The sequence below is a fragment of the Mastigoproctus giganteus genome, chromosome 6, assembly GCF_048544385.1.
Source record: "Mastigoproctus giganteus isolate SK-2022 chromosome 6, ASM4854438v1, whole genome shotgun sequence".
NCBI lineage: Eukaryota > Metazoa > Arthropoda > Arachnida > Uropygi > Thelyphonidae > Mastigoproctus > Mastigoproctus giganteus.
In genome coordinates this window covers 34760394-34779484 of record NC_143580.1, presented here as the reverse complement: position 1 = coordinate 34779484, position 19091 = coordinate 34760394, and the positions used below count along the sequence as shown (strand labels likewise).

Sequence of the window (19091 nt, the reverse complement as noted above, 5' to 3'; positions counted from 1 at the left end):
TGCAATGCTACAGCTCATGTCACAAACCAAATTTTAATAGCAGCTGAAGCTACAGTTCCTCGGTCATCTGGAAAATGCCATAAACATGATACAGCATGGTGGACTGAAGAATGCAGTATAGCCAAAAGAGAGAAGAACAAAGCTTGGAATCTCTTCCGAAAATATTCCATTTTCATCAATCTCATAAATTTTAAAAAAGCCAGAGCCAAAGCTAGATATCTCCAGCGTAAAAGTAGAAAGGAATCATGGATATGTTTCGCCTCCACAATTAACAAAAATACATATACCCGTGTCATATGGAACAAAATCAGAAAACTAAATGGGAAATTTCTTTCAGTTCCAACTCCACTAATAATCTGGAATGGACAGGAGATAACCAACCCCAAGGAAATCGCTAACTTACTGGCAGCTACTTTTGCAAATATATCAGCAGTATCGGCATATACTCCATCTTTTCAGAAAACTAAAACTGTAGCTGAAAAATACAGACTAAATTTTAAAACCAACCAACAACTCCCATATAACCAACCTTTCAACATAGAAGAATTAGAGAAAGCTCTGGCTAAGTCTAGGAAAAGTGCAGCAGGACTTGATGGAGTTCACTATGAAATGATCCAACAACTTAATCAAAAATCTCTAAAGGCATTGCTTATGCTATACAATAGAATTTATATGGAAAACTACTATCCAAATTCCTGGCTTCACTCCCTTATAATTGCCTTACCAAAACCTGGCAAAGATCACACGATCCCTACAAATTATCGACCAATAGCGCTAACAAGTTGCCTTGGGAAAATCCTCGAAAAAATGGTGAACAACAGATTAACCTGGTTTCTGGAAACATATAACTTACTTAACATAACTCAATACGGATTTCATAAAAACAGATCATCTCTGGACCCAATCATAAAAGCAGAAGCAAATATCCGAAATGCTTTTCTAAGGAATGAGCATCTAATAATGATCAGTCTTGATATAGAAAAGGCCTTTGATACTACCTGGCGATACGGCATTCTTAAAGATCTCCACAATATCGGTTTGCGAGGAAACTTACCACTCTTGGTAAAAAAATTTCTGAAAATTAGAACCTTCCAGGTAAAATACCAAAACAATCTGTCAAAAATATACACACAGGAAGAAGGAGTACCCCAAGGCTCAGTGCTGAGTGCAACCTTATTTGTCATCAAAATAAACTCTATTATAAAAGACCTGCCAAAAACAGTTGAAACATTCCTTTATGCTGATGATGTTACTATCTCGTGCCATTCACAAAACATGAACATGATAGAAAGACAATTACAAAGCGCAGTGAACAAAATAGAACTGTGGACTAAAAACAATGGCTACAGATTATCAGAACAAAAAACAATAGCTGTACACTTCTGCAGAAAACGAAAAATGCATCTAGATCCAGAAATAAAACTAGAAAACCAGCTGATACCTCTTGCAAATAGTATACGTTTCCTTGGCCTGATTCTTGACAAAAAACTTAACTTTTTGGAACACATCAAATACCTCCGAACAACCTGTCAAAAAAAAACAAAATATTCTCAGAGTTCTTTCTGCAATGAAGTGGGGAGCCGATCGGTTCACACTTCTTCACCTATACCATGCTATAATCAGATCAAGACTAGACTATGGAGCCCCTGTGTACAGTTCGTGTAGACCAAGTGTCATCAAATGGCTCGATTCCATACATCATAGTGCCTTACGAATCTCTTTAGGTGCATACAGAACATCACCAGTACAAAGCTTATATGCAGAGACTCATGAGCCCTCATTATATCTCCGGAGGCAAATGCTGCTATTAAACTATGCAATTAAAATCCAAAGTCTTCCTCACCATCCTACTTGGCAGTATCTTTTCAATCCACAGTGGGAAATCCTCTACAGGAATAAACCCACAGTAAATAAACCAGCCGGAATACGACTAAAAGAAACAATTTCAAAATGGGGCCTAAACTTTGAAAATGTACATGAGGATAACAGCATAAGTATTCCACCATGGCACACTTTCACGCCAAACTGTGACACTTATTTTCAACAATGGGGAAAAAGCACTCTGGCAAATGTCACCATAAAACAGATGCATGCAGCCCACACATCACAGTTCTCAAAATACCTTCATATATATACAGACGGCTCTAAAACAGACACCAAAGTTGGTGCTGCAGTGGTATTTCCACACACACTGTTCTCTCACAACAACTTCCAAATCAATGCAGTAGCTATTCCGCTGAACTGTTCGCCCTACAAATGGCCTTAAAATACATAGATTCTTCCCCTCTTCTAAAACATCTCATCTACACAGATTCATTGAGTGCAATACAAGCTCTCCAACAAAGACAGACTCCATCACATCCCTTTCTCTATCAGATACAAGCTCACCTTGTGAAACTTAAAAGCAAAATGAGGCAAGTAAAATTCTGTTGGATCCCAGGACATACAGGCATTGAAGGTAATGAAAGAGCTGATCGAACAGCAAAGAATCCTACAAACGCAAACCAAAGGTTATGCAAAGTTCCATATACCGATTACAGACCAATCATAAAACAGTTTCTCCACAATCAGTGGTCACAAATGTGGCAAAATGAATTAAACAATAAACTGTTTCAAATAAAACATGAGCTACAGCCATGGAAATCAAGTCTTCGCAAGAATCGGCATGAAGAAGTCATTATATCCAGATTACGCATTGGACATACACATCTTACGCACAATTATTTACTCACCAAAGCAAATCCTCCAGAATGCCCTCACTGTTCTTGTCAACTCACTGTAAAACATTTCCTTATAGAATGTCCACAATACCACATGGCGCGACAATCAGCCTTCCATCTCCCTATAAATTTCCAAGATTCTCTAACCTTATCACAAATCCTAGGTGATAACTCCAACATTGAAAATATATTTAAATATTTAAAATTAATAGGATATTTTGACCAGATATAAATCATATTTAAGAAATATAAATGTCTTTGTCACTAAACATTAATAGATAAGCGCAATATGGCCAAAGTTGCTTTTGCGCCAAAAAAACCCAACAACAACCAACCCCAACCTATGCTTAGGCAAATAGAAGTTGTTATCCATGCCACTGGTGGCTAACATGATATTAGGGATGCAGGAATTTTTTTCATACATGTAGGTGACTCAGTTATGAATTTAGATTTAGCAGTTAAAATATAAAGATACACTACTGGTACACATAAAATAGTACATATTTGTATACATTCTGTATATTTTAAGCATCTTACTTATTTATTTTAAGGCTATTAATCTTATATTTATAAACTGAATAATAGTTTGTAAAATAAGTAACTTTAAAAATTGATAACCTTCAATTAATCATTGCTTCCATATGAGAAAAATAAAATAAAAATGTATAAAGTTAGGTCATGTAACAGTGACTCACATCTGCTGAATTATATTAATATTTAATGGTTTCATCTGAATTCTAAGGAATTTGTTTCATCCAGCTTTTCATTTTCTACCAAGATGCTTTCATAAATTTTATTCATAGCAGCAAATAAAAATTACTAGATATAGAGCAGTTTCTCAATTTCTGTTCATTGTTGTCATTTCTCTCTTCATTGTATTTCATTATCATATTAAGTTTGTAAAAGTATATGGATCCAAAATTACTGTTTACCTTTGCTCAAGGTACATTATGTAGAATAATTGTTGCTAGTGAAAGCATCAATCATATATTGTCTGCAAATAAACTTGAGCTGTCTTTGAAATTTTCTGTCAAAATTTCTAATAGTTTTTTCTGCCCAAGTATTACCTTAGTTAAGTTGACATAAAGTATATGGATCAGAGTCCCCACTTCTAAAATTTTAAATTTTATGGCTTTGTTTTATTAACTGCATTTGCATTCATGGTATTCATTGGATTGCAATTTGAATGATTAAAAAGTTTTATCTATCTGTACATCTTTAATATAACTTAGATCACCAACAAATAATAATAGGAAATTCAAGGTTATGGTAGTATTTAACACTCTGTTACATAGAATTAGAGTAAAATTTTACAATCTTTCATATATATATATATATATTTTTTTTTCTTTCTTTCTTTCTTTCTTTCGTATAATCCATTTTAATGTTTTATGAGCATTGTGTGTGATACATTCAAAATTTTCTCAATATTGTGTATGCATTGGAATGCTGAATATTTACAAGTCTTTTATTTCTGTTTTAATAAATTTTTTAGAATTTAACTATAACATAATTTGCATTATGTATTAATAGCACTTTCATTTAATTAAAATGCTCTCATTTGTCAAATAAGGTGTATATATTTTCTAATTTTCATGCATGAATGCTTTAAAAGTGCTGCATGAATTTTTAAGGCTTAGAATTATAAATGCTCTTGAATATTAATTTTATTTATTTAGTATAGGGTAATGCAATAATTCTCAGGTGTGAGGGAGGGATTCAAAGTATGCCTCTGCAATGTGCCATAAGAAATTGTTGTTATTTGGTTTTTAGGAGCATTAGCAACTAAGGCCATATTGCTCCGGGGATATGCGGTGGTCATTCCCTGACCTTTCCGCATTCTCCGTATTTGGTGGTCACGGACTCAAACCCCGGTTTAATGAAGAAGCATGTGCTACTCACTGCCGTTCTTGGCTATGGAGGTGCTCCATAAGAAATAAAAAACACAAAAAACCTTGAGTTTGAAATAAAAATGAACTAATCTTTTCATGAACAGTAAAGAGCTCATGGAATGATTAAGGATTTTGGTTCACTCTAAAATGGGTCACTCTTTAGAAATTGAGAAATGCAGGTAATTTGCAAAAGTAAATTACCATGGTGCTGAAGGGAGTGAAGGGGGAGAACTGTTGTAGATAACTGAAATGTAAAAAAAAAAAATAATTATGATGATAAATGTATGATAAGGCATAGTGCTAGTGACAATTGTAATGTAAAGTAATAAGCACAATTCACTTTTTTGTTTTATTTTAAAGTCAGCCAGTGAAAATTAGAATGGATGTAAACAGAAATCTGGAGAGCTACACTTAAAATAAGTTTGAAGATAATGCTGAAATTACATTCAAATACGGTAGCCAGGATATAGGAAGCTGCAGTCATGCCTATAATAAGGCATATAAAATTCATTGCAGATATTGGAAATAAACATAACAAGCCTCTCTTGTAACAAATGATCATTTCATTTTATTGTCAGCATGAACCATTGATTCCTAGTGCATTCGTATATAAATGCAGTAGCTAAATATAATCACATATGGAAACTTTTACCTCAGAAATCTCAAGCATATAAATAGTTGATAGGAAGTCTGTGCACATCTTGAACTCTATACAGCAAGTCATTGCAAAGAGTGAGACAATATAACTGTGAATGCTGGAAAAAGCTTGAGAGTTGCCCAATATATTACAACTAAAACATTAGAAACCTAGCAGCATCCATTGAATCACTGAATGCAAAATGAGAGGAATGTGCAATGTCACATTGTGCAGCCTAGTATAGGCATACTTCGGATACTGCTTGATAGAGGAAACCCATAGACGGCAAGTATGTTCCTGTCTAGATAGATTACTCATTGGTGCACTAATTTCCAGAAATCTCAATGGAATATAACATCCAGATAACCAGCAAACAAATTATGTCCAGGTAGGAGTAGACATTGACTACTTCAGCAACAGGACTGTAGGGCATTAATCAGAACTGTATGCTACCAACTTGCAGTTCCCTCTGCATAATTTTGCTTAATATAGATTTCAAACTGCCATTTCATCACTATGGACAATGGTATAATTGTGGCTTAACTCAAAAGTAATTTGCTGCTCACCTTCTCATATGGTTTATCTGACTGTTACACCAAAACCAATGTTATTACATGTTTATAATCATTTCCATTCTTGTTCATATGAAGTCATAATTTTACTTTTCTAATATGAGGGTTGTTTGGTTAAAACATATTCAATATACAGTAGACTCTCGATTTACCGGGATCGGATTAACCAGGACACTTCAAGACTCCAAATTTAAAAAAAAAAAAAAAAAAAAAAAACAACCTGAAACTTACCATGCACTACTCACATGAGTAGTGCATGGTAAGTTTTTTTCGTTTTTTATCTATTGCCATACTTTTTACATAGGTTGCTGATCAGTTTTCGATACAGTAAGTTGCCGACTTATGTTACGTTATTTATATATTTTTTTATATGACTGAAGGTTTCAGTGACGGAGACACACATTTCACCATAATAACATAAAAACCCACAGAATTTCAGTTATCGGTATTATCGCAAATGCAATAAGATCGAGTTTGCTACCCGTTTATAATGAATTGCACTAACAGAAAAGCCTATTAACCCGGAAAGTGCAAATTGTTTTTATTGTTTTATGGCAGTGATCTCCGGAAATGTGCTTTAGTAAATTGTGAGTTTGTGTGGGGTGATAATAGTAAGTTTTTACCTTAACCCTGTGAAATTCTTTCCAGAAAATTTAATTTTGACTTATCATGGTGCCGACTAAGAGAATAAGTGACAGCGGTACTAGTAAACCTATCAATAAAAGGAAAGCGATCGAGTTGGATCAGAAAATTAAAATAATAAGGATGTATAAAAATGGCCAAACATCAACAAGTATCGTGCGGAATTCAGATTTGTCAGTGGAAACACTGAACACAATAAAGGAGAATGACAAAATATGAGAAGCGGTGACGCAATCAGCACCAATGAAGTCAACTATAATAACCAAGGCTACGAAATACGTATCAGTTTTTACAGTACAATAACATGCGTTTTTTTCTTCCTTTTATGTTTTCTTTTCTTATGTACTACTCTGGCTACTTCACCGCTGTCCCCACATAAAGTTTTTAATTGAACTAATTAAAAATATATAACTTTCTTCATTCGTCTGAGGATATGTGGTTTTTGTAATTTTGGCATATTGGGAATATAGTAGCAATATTTTATTAGTCATTCCCGAGTTAAAACTCGACTTACGTAATAACTCCCTGAATGTATCTCTTACATATGTCAGGGACTTGCTGTATTTTTGGATTAACCGGGAATTTCTTTTTACCATCTATCCCGGAAAATCGAGAGTCTACTGTATATATATATATATATATATATATACATTGAACATGTTTCAGCTCTCAGTGGTGGTGGGGAAAAGGGCACATATATACTCTGTCGTGTTGGCACGTAAGTTCATAATAAGACCTGCTTCATTTCGTTTTCTCTTTGTAATGGTTGTGTGTTATACAAAAAAAATTACATGCATATGTTTTGTATGACGTTTCAACTAGGTGGTGGATGCAGTGATTCAGTTTTTAAGCTCTGAAGAGTAAGAATCATAAGAAATTCATAAGAGTGTTGGCTGTATATGGTCATGGTTGCTACTCGGAAGCTTCTGTTGCAGAATGATCAAGAAGAAAGAGAAAGGACAATCAGTTTGCTGTATTCAGTATAACTCTGCCACATGAAATCATATGACAGTGTTGAAATTTGAAAATTGCACCATGCAATAACAGGTACATAAATCATTACAGAACTTTCACAACTGCTAAACATCTGCATAGGAAGAGTCCACTCCATTATTCGTGATATTGTTTTCCATAAATCCTCAGTTCAGTAAAACTAATTTTGCATACACTTCAGATTTATCACCATATGACTTTCATATGGTGACAAATCTAAACTGTATGTCACCATATGACTTTCATGAAGCAAACTTAAGATGCTATGGGCATATAGAAAAGATGGGAGAAGCAGATATTTGAAACAAAAATAAATGCTGATAGGCTTAGAGGCAGACTAAGAGGAAGGTAGGTCAAGTGTGTCAAGCTGTTAGAGGAAAGAGAATTTACTGTGGTTACAGCTAAAGATTGGACAGGAAATAAGATAGCATGGAGGAGGATGGAAAGCTTAAAAATTGATGGAATAAATGGCAGGTGAGAAAGACTGTGATAACAGTAACGTTCATGTTTGTGGTCCACAAAAGAAAAGTTTTAAGCTTTGTTTCAATTCAGATGCTGCAGTCAAAACAGCCATTACAGAATGGTTCCATCAACAGCCAAAACAATTTTTTTTAAAGAAGGAATAAATATAAGATCTATTCGTGAAGTATCCAGACTGCCAGTATAGTATAATAGGAATACTTACAGGGTGGGCAACTTAATTCTCTTCAAAATGGTTTTCTTCCTGAGGCAATGCACTCAGTACAGTTGTGATGCTCCCACTTTTAGAAGCACATGTGGAAAGCTGATTTCAAAATTGCCAAAAGCTGAGCCATCATAATTACTCTTTATTGTTTTGTACATCAACAAATTGACATCCTTTCAGTGTTGGTTTTTTTTTTTTTTTTTTTTTTCTCTCCAGTTTGGAAGCAAAAAGAAAAAAAAGCACATGGAGCCATATTTGGTGAATTGAACCTGAGCTGGACTTCAGCAATTCTGTGTTTGTCCAAAAAACTCTACAAGTGAATGCGATAGTTCTACTTTGCTTGTAATTTTCTTCAAATTGCATCACAAAGGTATCTCAGAAATTAAATGTAGAACTTTCTATTAATTGTTTGTCTCTCTTGAGTGTATTTATGGCAGACAACAGTCAAAAAAATGCTAGAAACATGGTCTTCATTTTGCTGCACTGTTTTTGGATCAGAGGGGGAAGGAGGAGCCTTCCACTGGAATGACTGCTGTTGATTTGGGAATCATACCTCTGAACTGTTTTATCTCCTATTATGATATACTTCCAAAATATTTTGTCATTAATTGCATGTTCAAACAAATGGTAAGAGATTTACTGGTATGTTCATGTTATTCCTTTGTTAATAACCATGGCACTAACTTTGCAGTAACTCACCCCATGTTCAAGGCCTTCATTAAAGTGGAATGACATGATCTAGTGGAAATACAGGTTTCTTCAGAAATATCACAAGCAGTTAATCTCTGGCCATTTTGTACTGAAGTTTGCTACCTGAGAAGACAATTTTATTTGTTGAAGTTGAGAGCTATCTAGATCAGTTGTTGTAAATTGCAGTCAAAAACTTGTGTATGGTCCATTTCAGATGATAGTAAAGAGTTTTTCATATACTATTTTAAGAATATCAAATATTTCACTTGCAGTGTTTCTAATATTAAAGATAAAGTTAACATACACGTTGTTCAGTGTGCCCGACATTTTGAAATATGATGAGATAAGAAACCACGTCTCCACTATCAGCTGACAATAACAGACTACCATAAACAAGTGAACAGCTGTGTGGGGGATCTGGATGAGGTATGTTTAATACATTGATTTGTTTCCATTGTCTCAACCTTGAACAACAAGCATAATCTGGATACTTTTTGAACAGACCTCTTATATAGATTAGTGAAGCAATGGGATGTATTTCTAAATGCTTTTTAAATATATTAGATGGCTTTTTTAAAAAATTAGATTGCTTTTTTTCATTTCTTTAAGAAATGAAATTTTAAATGTCTTAAGCATGTTTTAATTGAACAATCTTTATATAAAAAAATTCAGTCTTAGAAAAAAAAAATATATATATATAAATCAAAATTTCAATTTTTTTTTTTTTTGTCTTTTTTAACAAAAATGATGAGAACTGAGACATCAAAAACTATTATGACAAACTTTTAATTTAAATGATGAGAACTGAGACATCAAAAACTAGTATGACAAACTTTTAATTTATCAAAAATTATTCTCTAGTTTTATGTTTAATTAACTGAGCATTAAATTTTTAACCAGGTATTTCTATTTTTATTATATAGATAATTGTATTTCTGTTTCATTTATTAGATGATATTTCTGCTTAACCCTGTACAATATAAAATGCTTTATAAAACTTTATAGTTATAAACAATAAATGGAAATTAAACTTCGTCTCATCCTATATAAATCTTAATAGTATCTTTGTTACTTTAGTTAACAAAACTTTTTTTTGTTGTGTGCCCTAGATAGTAGTTAAGTAAATGTTTTATTCCAAATCCACATGGCATGTCCTGACTTTTTTCTAATACCTATAGAATTATTAGATTGGTGAAAAAGCTTTGTAACATTATTAATAGCACTGCTGTTTCTTTACTTGCACTTTTATAGTCACACTCTGCTTGTTGCTCTTCTATTACTAAATCAGCTTTTGTTAATAATAGTGATAATGACATTTTTCATCAGTCCTCTAACCCACTAGACTTATCACATCTGACACTGTTTTTACCACTGGTAAGACACTTTGTTGAAAAGTTAAACTTTAGAATAACAATTAAACCCACTTTTATTTTTCAAGCTGCATTAAATAGGTATTAGTTCTTTTCTATTTGTGACTATTCCTTAGTTTCTGTTTCTGCAGCCTTGCAGCATGCATTATTGTTAGTGGAAGCTTTGTCTGCTATCATTTTTCTTGGCTGTCTAGTTCTAGATAGCTGCTAATGAAGAAGCACAACTGCCTGCATGTTGTGTATTCTGGTCCGGTGATGTACTATTTATTATTTGAACAATTGAGTCTCCACTAAAATCTAAGGTGATGGTTCCTGAGCCTTGCCCCAGTGGTCTTGTTGCTTGGAGACACTTTTGGATTATTTAACTGTTGACTTTGCATGATCTGCATGACACACAAATGGGAACTGAGCAGACTTTTCCTAAAGAACATCATCTCCTGGTAGCAAGAACAAAAGCGTCACAAGAGCCTCTTCAAACTGAAGTTCAAGAAACAAGGAAAAATCAAGACTGATGTTTCTCACGGAGGTCGTGTTACTGGAAGTGGTTCCATTCCTGCTGGAGGTTCGTGTAGTGGATCAGGCTGTGGAACTCCAACAGATATAACATCGGGTGATCCATCATCATCATCATCATCCATATTGTCATGGGGAACAGAAGAAGTTGCTCACTGGCTAGATACCCTCCAAATGGGAGAATACAGGGACAGCTTCATTAAGCACGATATACAGGGACCAGAATTACTTCACTTGGAGAGGAGAGACTTGAAAGTAAGTTTAGGCATAAATTTATATGCAAATTTTAGATATTTTATTTAAGACAGCTAACTTCAAAAAATTAGTGAAATTTGAAATAAAATTTACTATGAAGCAAAGTAATAATAACATTGAGAACAAAGTAAATCTTACATATAAATTTAAGATAACACAATTATTGAATACAAATTCACAACTGTTCATTTTGTATATTGTATAAATCAAACTGAATGGTTGTATTGGCAAAAATAACTCTTTTGTATCTTATATAATTTCTGAGTTTAACAAACTATGCCATTTATAGATAAATAATAATAATAAATTTTGTTTTCTATAAGAAATCTTAGTTTATTCATTTTAAGTTGTGCATTCTGAGGCAACTCATTGTAAAGGTGCTGTATGTGCCATTAAAAGAAAAAATAAAAATAAATTTCTGTAAATGGAATAGCTCTCACATACAGAACTTCCATTTGAGTAATCTATTCCATTTACAAAAATCACTTTATATTAGGATGTCATAGGAAAACAACATATGCAAAACTCATTTATATTTATAGGCCCATACTTGATCAAAATCAAATCTCTTTAAGTGATAATCTCTTTAAGTTGGCATTTTCTGCCAACCTGCCTTAGTGGAAAGATATTGCCATCTTTTTAGGGTATTTTCCCTCCTAAGTGGTCCATATTGGTTTAGTTTTTCTAAAGCATGTGCAAGGCTCATGGGATAGAATTTTTCTTAGCATGGTCTGTGCTTGTTAATAGGAGAGACTGCTTTTTCAGTCTCTCCTGTTAACAAGCACAGACCATGCTAAGAAAAATATACTTAAACAGAAGGGGTTGCAAAAATATTTGCTGATGCTGTTGAGACAGTATTAAATAGATCAGCAAACTGCTGGTTTGGGGGAAGACACAGACTAATAGTTTAATGGCAAAAGCACATGGAAAAGGGAAAGCACATGTATGGGCTGTGTAGGTTACAAGTCATCAAATGTTGACATTGTAGAGCTATTGGAAAGATGGCACCACTTGAACATAAGTGATGTGGAATTTGAATATGGCGAGTACAATGTGTATACAGAAATGACAGTCAGAACAAGGGTAGGCAGGAGGATGGAATTATTCTCTTAGTTAATAAGTATACAGAATCTAAGGCAGTGTACCCAGCTAAAGTGTGTGACCAGTGTAATGTTGAGTCAGTTTGGTGTGACATAAGCACTGGTAGCATTGTATATACCAAATAACTGTGATGACTATAATGAACAGCTATACAGGCAAATGGAATGGACCAGTAAATCAGAATGATCTTATAATGAAGAATTTTAACTTTATTGACTAAAACTTTTGGGTTGGTTGCTCACACAGTAGCAGATCCTTTCTGAATGCATTGGATGACATGCTTCCTGCACCAACATGTCAGAAAGGCAATGAGCAACAGCCACTAGACTTTCTACACAAATTAAGAAATATGATATTATTCACGACTTAGACCTAAATGGATGACAGTTGAACTGATGAGACTAGTGTCAAACAAGAAAAATTCATGGCTTAAAAAATTATCAAGGGACACAGAAACCTACAGTAAGTATAAACTAGTCTGCAACATAGTCACCAATAGGGTTAGACAAGCTGAGGCAGATTATGAAAAGTCTTTGGCTAAGAATGCAAAGAATTCTTTGCTTAATATTAGATAATTTGGAAAGGGGTAAACCACATTGGCCTGCTGGATATGAATGGCATAACTATTGATGATCCTGTACTGATTGCTGACAAACTGAATAAATATTTTGAATCTGTATTTTTAGGGATGGGAATGCTAGAAGTATACCAAATTATAACTGGGAGCTAAATGATTTTGTGATAACTGAGAGGAAAGTTAAATTGTTAAACAGGACACATGGGGCTGCTGGAATTTAATCACATTAAAAGAAGCAGCAAAACAATGTGAACAAACCTTTGGCCGTAATTATGGGAACATCCTTGGATTCAGGAAGATATCTATGGATTGGAGATATGAAAACATCTCTCCTGTTCACAAAGAGAGATCAAAGGAGGAAGTGAGTAATTACAGAGCTGTAAGCTTGACTCCTGTTCCTGGTAAAAATAATGGAGGTTAAAGAAGTAGGATCATCTTGACAGGAATTCAGTTATACAGGATTCACAGCATGAATTTGTTAAAGGGAGATCTTATCTGGCCAATATCTGATTAGCTAATATGATGAATTTTGGCTGATGTTGAAGCTTGCATCACTTGATACTAATAATACAACCTTTATGCCCTATTCTTAAAATGTACCATTTTTAGGAATAGAACAGGAAGGATCATCAACAAATATTAACAACTGAACTTGTCAGATTTTAAAAGCATGTGAGTGAAGGAAACATAATGTACAGGAATTACAGTCTACTCGCAGAACAGTGCAATGCACTAAAATAAATATATTTTTTTAATCGATTGCAAAAGGGCACATAGCTTCCTGAGACAATTTTCTTTCCTTTGCAGTATGTACTTTCAAGTTGCTGGATTTATGAATTAAAATGATAAAAAATTAAATGAAAAAAATATATGAAGAAATGGAAAAAAAAATTCATCTGCTGGACACCATGTCTGAAACAACCTAGGGTCATGGCATTTCAGTAATCCCTAATCCTCTAAAGAGCTGGGTTGAGATCCATCAACTAGAAAGCACATGCCACAAAGGAGGCAAGCTTTTTTTTTTTTTTTTACTTTCTTACATGGTAATACATTTCACAAGTGATTCCAAAAAAATAAAGTTTCTTTTTATTCAATGCAGTGGTGGTAGTAGTAGTACTATTGGCAAATGATGCAAGAAAGCAAGCTTGTATAGCATCATCCAAAAAAAAAATCTACACAGTTCATCCATCCATACCCTCCAAGAATTTGTCCGCTTCTCCCTTGAATTTATTCAACCCATCCACTTCTGCAAAAACAGATGGAAGCCAGTTCCAACAATCAACCACCTGAAGGTAAACTTCTACACATCTATCCTGCAACCATCTTTCCTCAACTTGAATTTATGCCCCCTCATATGTGTAGTCTCAGCAAGTGGAAGAATGCCATTAATGTTCAGCTTATTCAATCCATTCAAGGCTTTAAACACCTCAATCAGATCTCCCCACAGGTGCCTAGGCTCAAGATGCTGCAATTTTCAAAACTGAAGCCTTTCTATATAAGAGCACCGTTTGGTTTCTTCACCAGTCTGGTTGCCCTTCTCTGCACCCATTCCAGCAGATCTACATCCTTCCTAAAGTGAGGCCTTCAGACCTATATACAGTACTCAAGATGTGGCCTAACCATGGCCTTATACAAAAGGATAATCACCTCCTTATACCTGTTAGCAAAATTTCTGTATATCATTGACAAATGTCCTGGCAGCATGTCTGCACTGCTCAGAGAACTTCATCTGACTGCACAATTGTCCCCGGCACCTCCATAGCCAGGTGGACAGGAGCAGCAGTGCATAGCACGCACTTCTTGATTAGACCAGGATTCGAACCCGTGACCACCAAATACGGAGGATGTGGAAAGGTCAGGGAATGACCACCGCATATACTGGAACAATATGGCCTTAGTTGCTAATGCTCCTAAAAACCCAAATAACAACAACAACAACAACAACCTGGTATCTTGTGAAGGTAGCCACAATATGAGATACAATTAAAAACAATGCCTTTACACTACATATGTAGTTTAATTTATGGGTGAACTATGGTGTATGTACACCGATATTATATAGCTAAAAATAAGAAAAAATTTCCTATAAAGATGTCTCAACGGTCTTTATTTCTAAGATGTTAAATTGGAATAAACCAGTGAAATGGGGGGGGGGGAGTGAAAAACATCTAAAGAAGTTGTTCAATGTAGCATTCATCATGAGAAATCCATGATTCCCTGGCATGTCTTATCATTTCGAGAACTATTCTTAATTGTTTCAGCAGCTTCCAAAATGCAATTTTGTAGTTTATCATGCATGGTAATACATGTAAAATAAATCATGTAACCCCCCCCCCCCACACACAAAGTAGTCTAAGTGTGAGGTTGGGTGATTGCGTTGGTCATTTTACAGGGATGTTTTGACCATTCTATCGTTTATTATACCCCACAGTGAAAAAAGTCAGAAACATCCAAGAAAAGTGTTGGTGTTCCATCACATACAGAGCACATCCTTTGCCGATTTTCAGGGAGTATATCTTCCACTGGTTCTTACAAATTGTTCCAAATTAAATGTAGGTATGCTATTCCTGAAAGCCTTGCTAATAAAAAAACAAGGATGAAAAAAAAAAAAAAATTGTTCCCAAAAACACCACACCAACCATTAAAGGAAAATTCAGTAATTGTCAGTACTCATTATGTTGATAACGAGTACTGACCGTTGTACATAGGTTTTGTTTTTTTTCTGCCCAGGTACTAAATATTTCTAGAATTGAAAATTCCATTTCTTATAAAACACAATTCATCTTCTCTAACCAGAACATGGCTGATAAATTGAGGATCACATGTACAATGTAAATTAGGCCACTGACAAGTTTCTTCACATTGGCAACAATTCTTGATTAGGCCACTGACAAGTTTCTTCAATTGGCAACAATTCTTGTACAGGAATACTGTGAAATAGATACATTTGCTCTTCACATAATATCCTCTATGTTTGCAGATGAAACATTTATACATCCTGACGACCATCTAGTACTTGTGGTAGGAGATACTTGTATAGCACTAAGTATTTGCTCTTCAGAATTTTCAGTTCTTTTGAAATCTTCCATTACTGCTACCAATCTTTACTTGTAATGGTTTCAGCATACCTGTTTCTCTAAGTCATCTCTTCACAACAGTAATGTTTTGCTCTTTTATATGATTTCTTAATTTGTGATTAATGTTATATGTATGATTTAATATCTTGGAAATAAAGATTTTTGAGACATGATTATAGGAACTTATTTTGAGCTGTAGAATATGCTCCTACAGTTATGTGAAATTTTGAAACACCTCATATATTTTTAAATACCAGTTATTAATTTATCATCTCATCGTGGACAGCACTGTGGGTGGAGAAAGGTGGTGGATGAACGTGGCCATCGATGTCTATCTCACGTTGTTTCAGCCAATCGGAGAGCAGCAGTGGCACAAATCACCACCTACTTCAACGAGGGAGGTGCCAGGCGATCATTAGCTGCAATACGTTATGGGAGTCACTGACCCATCAGAGTCCCATTGCTAATGCCATGACACAGGACACTATGCCCTTGACTGGGTGAAAGACATTGCCACTGGACCTTGGATGATTGGAGATGGGTCTCCTGGTCCGATGAAAACGTTTCCACTTATTTTGAGGGGACGGGAGGGTGCGTATCTGGCGGAAACTGCATGAAGCTATGCACCCATCATGTCAACAAGGAAACTTGTTCGGGCAAGTGGATGGTCGATAATGGTCTGGGGCATGTTCAACTGGTGACATTGGGACCTCTGGTACATCCAGATACATCTCTGAATGGTCCAGGTTACTTGTCCCTCCTTGAAGACCATCTGCATCGTTTCATGGTCATTGTGCACCCACAGGGCATTGGACTCTTCCAACAGGACAATGTGCCTCCCCACAGAGCCATGGTGGCTAGAACATAGTTCGAAGAGCATTCCGCAGATTTTACCACCATGGAATGGCCTCCCCATTCATTGGACATGAACCCTGTGGAGCATCTTTGGGATGCTGTGGAAAGGTCCATTCGAGCTTTGGATCCTCTACCCAGGAATGCAATGGAATTATGGACAGTGATGCAGCAAGCATGGATGAGAAATACCTGTGGAACACTTTAGTGAACTAGTGGACTCAATGCTTCACTGTGTGACTGCCTTTATATACTGTTTTCATCAAGAGTATCCATGCCATTATTTTCTCTTTCTTCTTGATTATTTTGTTTCATATATATATATGAAACTCAGCAGACAATCATACATGAATGCATTTTACATCTTGTTAATATCGTTGGCATATTTATGAATATGGTTAGCTGTAAATATAGGAATTTTATTTTTTGATTGTGTTATATAGTATTAAGAAATATCACATAATCATGGCACTTGATAATATGTGGGCCTACCCATTACTAGGTAGGTATCCCATGATTTCTGTCCACAGTGTAATAGATGTGGATAATATATGCTTAATGTACAAAAATAAACTACATTTTTTTGCATGGAATTAGTGTGGGATTTATATTTAATTTTATAATTAAATTTCTGAATATTTTTATTTTTAAATATGTAAATATACGGGGTTTTATTTTGCATTAAATTCTATTCTGTTCTGTTCTTTGTGTAATTATCTATCAATATATGTGCTTAAATAATAAATTCAGCCTTGGAACTTTTTGATCATACCAAGTTTTAAGGGAGTGTTTTGCTTGAAGATAAAATAATCATATAGAGGACTAGCAAATTATTATTATTTTTTTTTTTTTTTGTTTTGTTTCACTGTTTAGATTGAAAATAAAACTCGGTGACTTCATGTTTTTAATATCTTCACTATTTCAGGAACTTGGGATTTCTAAAGTTGGTCATATCAAACGAATTCTGCAGGCTGTTAAAGAGATCTCCTCCCACTCTGTTGGTAAGAAATTGGCTTCCTTATAATAACTGTGCCACTCTCTCAGCCCAGAAACAAGTGCCAAAAACTGCCATTTCATACATGCCTACATTAAACATTCACCCAATTAAAAGAAGCAAGAATGTGAAGATTTTCTTTGTTTTAACTCCCCTCTCACCTTCTGTGTTCCTTATTTTACCTTGGTTCAATGATGAATTTGAACCATTCAACATTCCACAAACAGTATGCAAAATTTATTTAAAGTGACTTAAATGTTTTAGAAGAACAATCAATAGGTGACAATCGCAAGTATTATTCAAACAGTCAAGAAGGCTAGAAGAAAAGTCATTGAGAATAAGCAGTTTATATGTGTATACAATATATGTATAAGGCACATGGAGCGAAATTTATTATATGATTTTGTTAAATTTATAAAATGATTTTGTTCTGTATATGAAATTTTAAAGGCATGAATGCAAACAAGTTAATTGTTGTGAGTATAGCATGCTATATATTACTTTATGTTACTTATTGTAAAGTTGAAATGTATATCAAACTTTTTTTGGGGGAGGGGAGAAATGTATAAAATGCAAGTGATCCTTTAAAAGGGTTGTAATTTTAATGTACTTAAGGAAGTGCTTCAAAAAGCAAATTTTTAAAAAAGAAAAAACTTTTGTCAACTTTTCAAAACATGTATAGTAGAATATATATGCATTTGTACATGTGAATGCACATGTGTGTAGTAACTGCACACTCTCAGATTATACTTGTAATGTAATATAGTGTGCCTATCAAAGAATGTGTAGTTTCACACACAGTGTGACAGTGTAAATTCAGGGTCCAAACTCTAAGCAGAATGGCTGTACCGACATTACAGCAGGGTGCTGACCAACCATCAGATTCTAACTATTCTCTATGCAACATCCTTTTCATCATCCTCATTCTCTTCCATTCCTCTTATCCATATCTTACTCCACTTTCTCTCTCTTTCCCTCTGGTGCTTTTTTCATATTACTCTTTTCTGCCTTTGCATCAAACTTTATAAATATTTGTCACTTTATACAAATTTTCATGCTTTTAATGTTATATATAGTTAGTTTAGAAATTCCCATTAATTTTTATCAGAAACAGGTTCTCTAGGAAAATAAAAATGGTTTTTCCAAATTTAGTATAAAAAATTTATACTACATGTATATGCAAAATTTCTAAATTCCAGAATTTTCTTAGAAATATATTTTTTAAAAATTATTAAATTATAGTAGAAAATAAAAGGTTTTTTGAAGGAAATGAATACCCCTCTCACTTTCTCTCCCGTTCACAAAATTTTTTGTTCCCATCAAGGACAGTGTTTATATAGTATACTTTATACAAGAAGTTACATTTCTCTCTTGTCATTCGAGATTGGTATACATGATAGATACATATTTTACAAATATGTTGCTTTGCCAGTGTTGTGCTTAGATGTCACTATTGGAAACTTTGTAGATCTGTATAACTCATCTTGTTCACTTATATTTTTTAGCTGTTCATCACTGCAC

The 19091-nt window shown here is 34.4% G+C and overlaps 1 protein-coding gene across 2 annotated transcripts in view; it reads left to right on the top strand.

The window, feature by feature from the left end:
* The window catches only part of LOC150084152 (diacylglycerol kinase delta), a 511886-nt gene extending 494104 nt beyond the window's left edge, over positions 1-17782 (top strand). For both annotated transcript variants that reach the window (XM_090375907.1, XM_090375908.1), the window contains exons 28-29: positions 10646-10969; positions 17502-17782. In XM_090375907.1, the coding sequence (XP_090232033.1) occupies positions 10646-10969; positions 17502-17600 (423 nt within the window). In that variant the 3' untranslated portion in view covers positions 17601-17782. The remainder of the gene's footprint in view (positions 1-10645; positions 10970-17501) is intronic.
* Positions 17783-19091: the final 1309 nt, after the last annotated feature.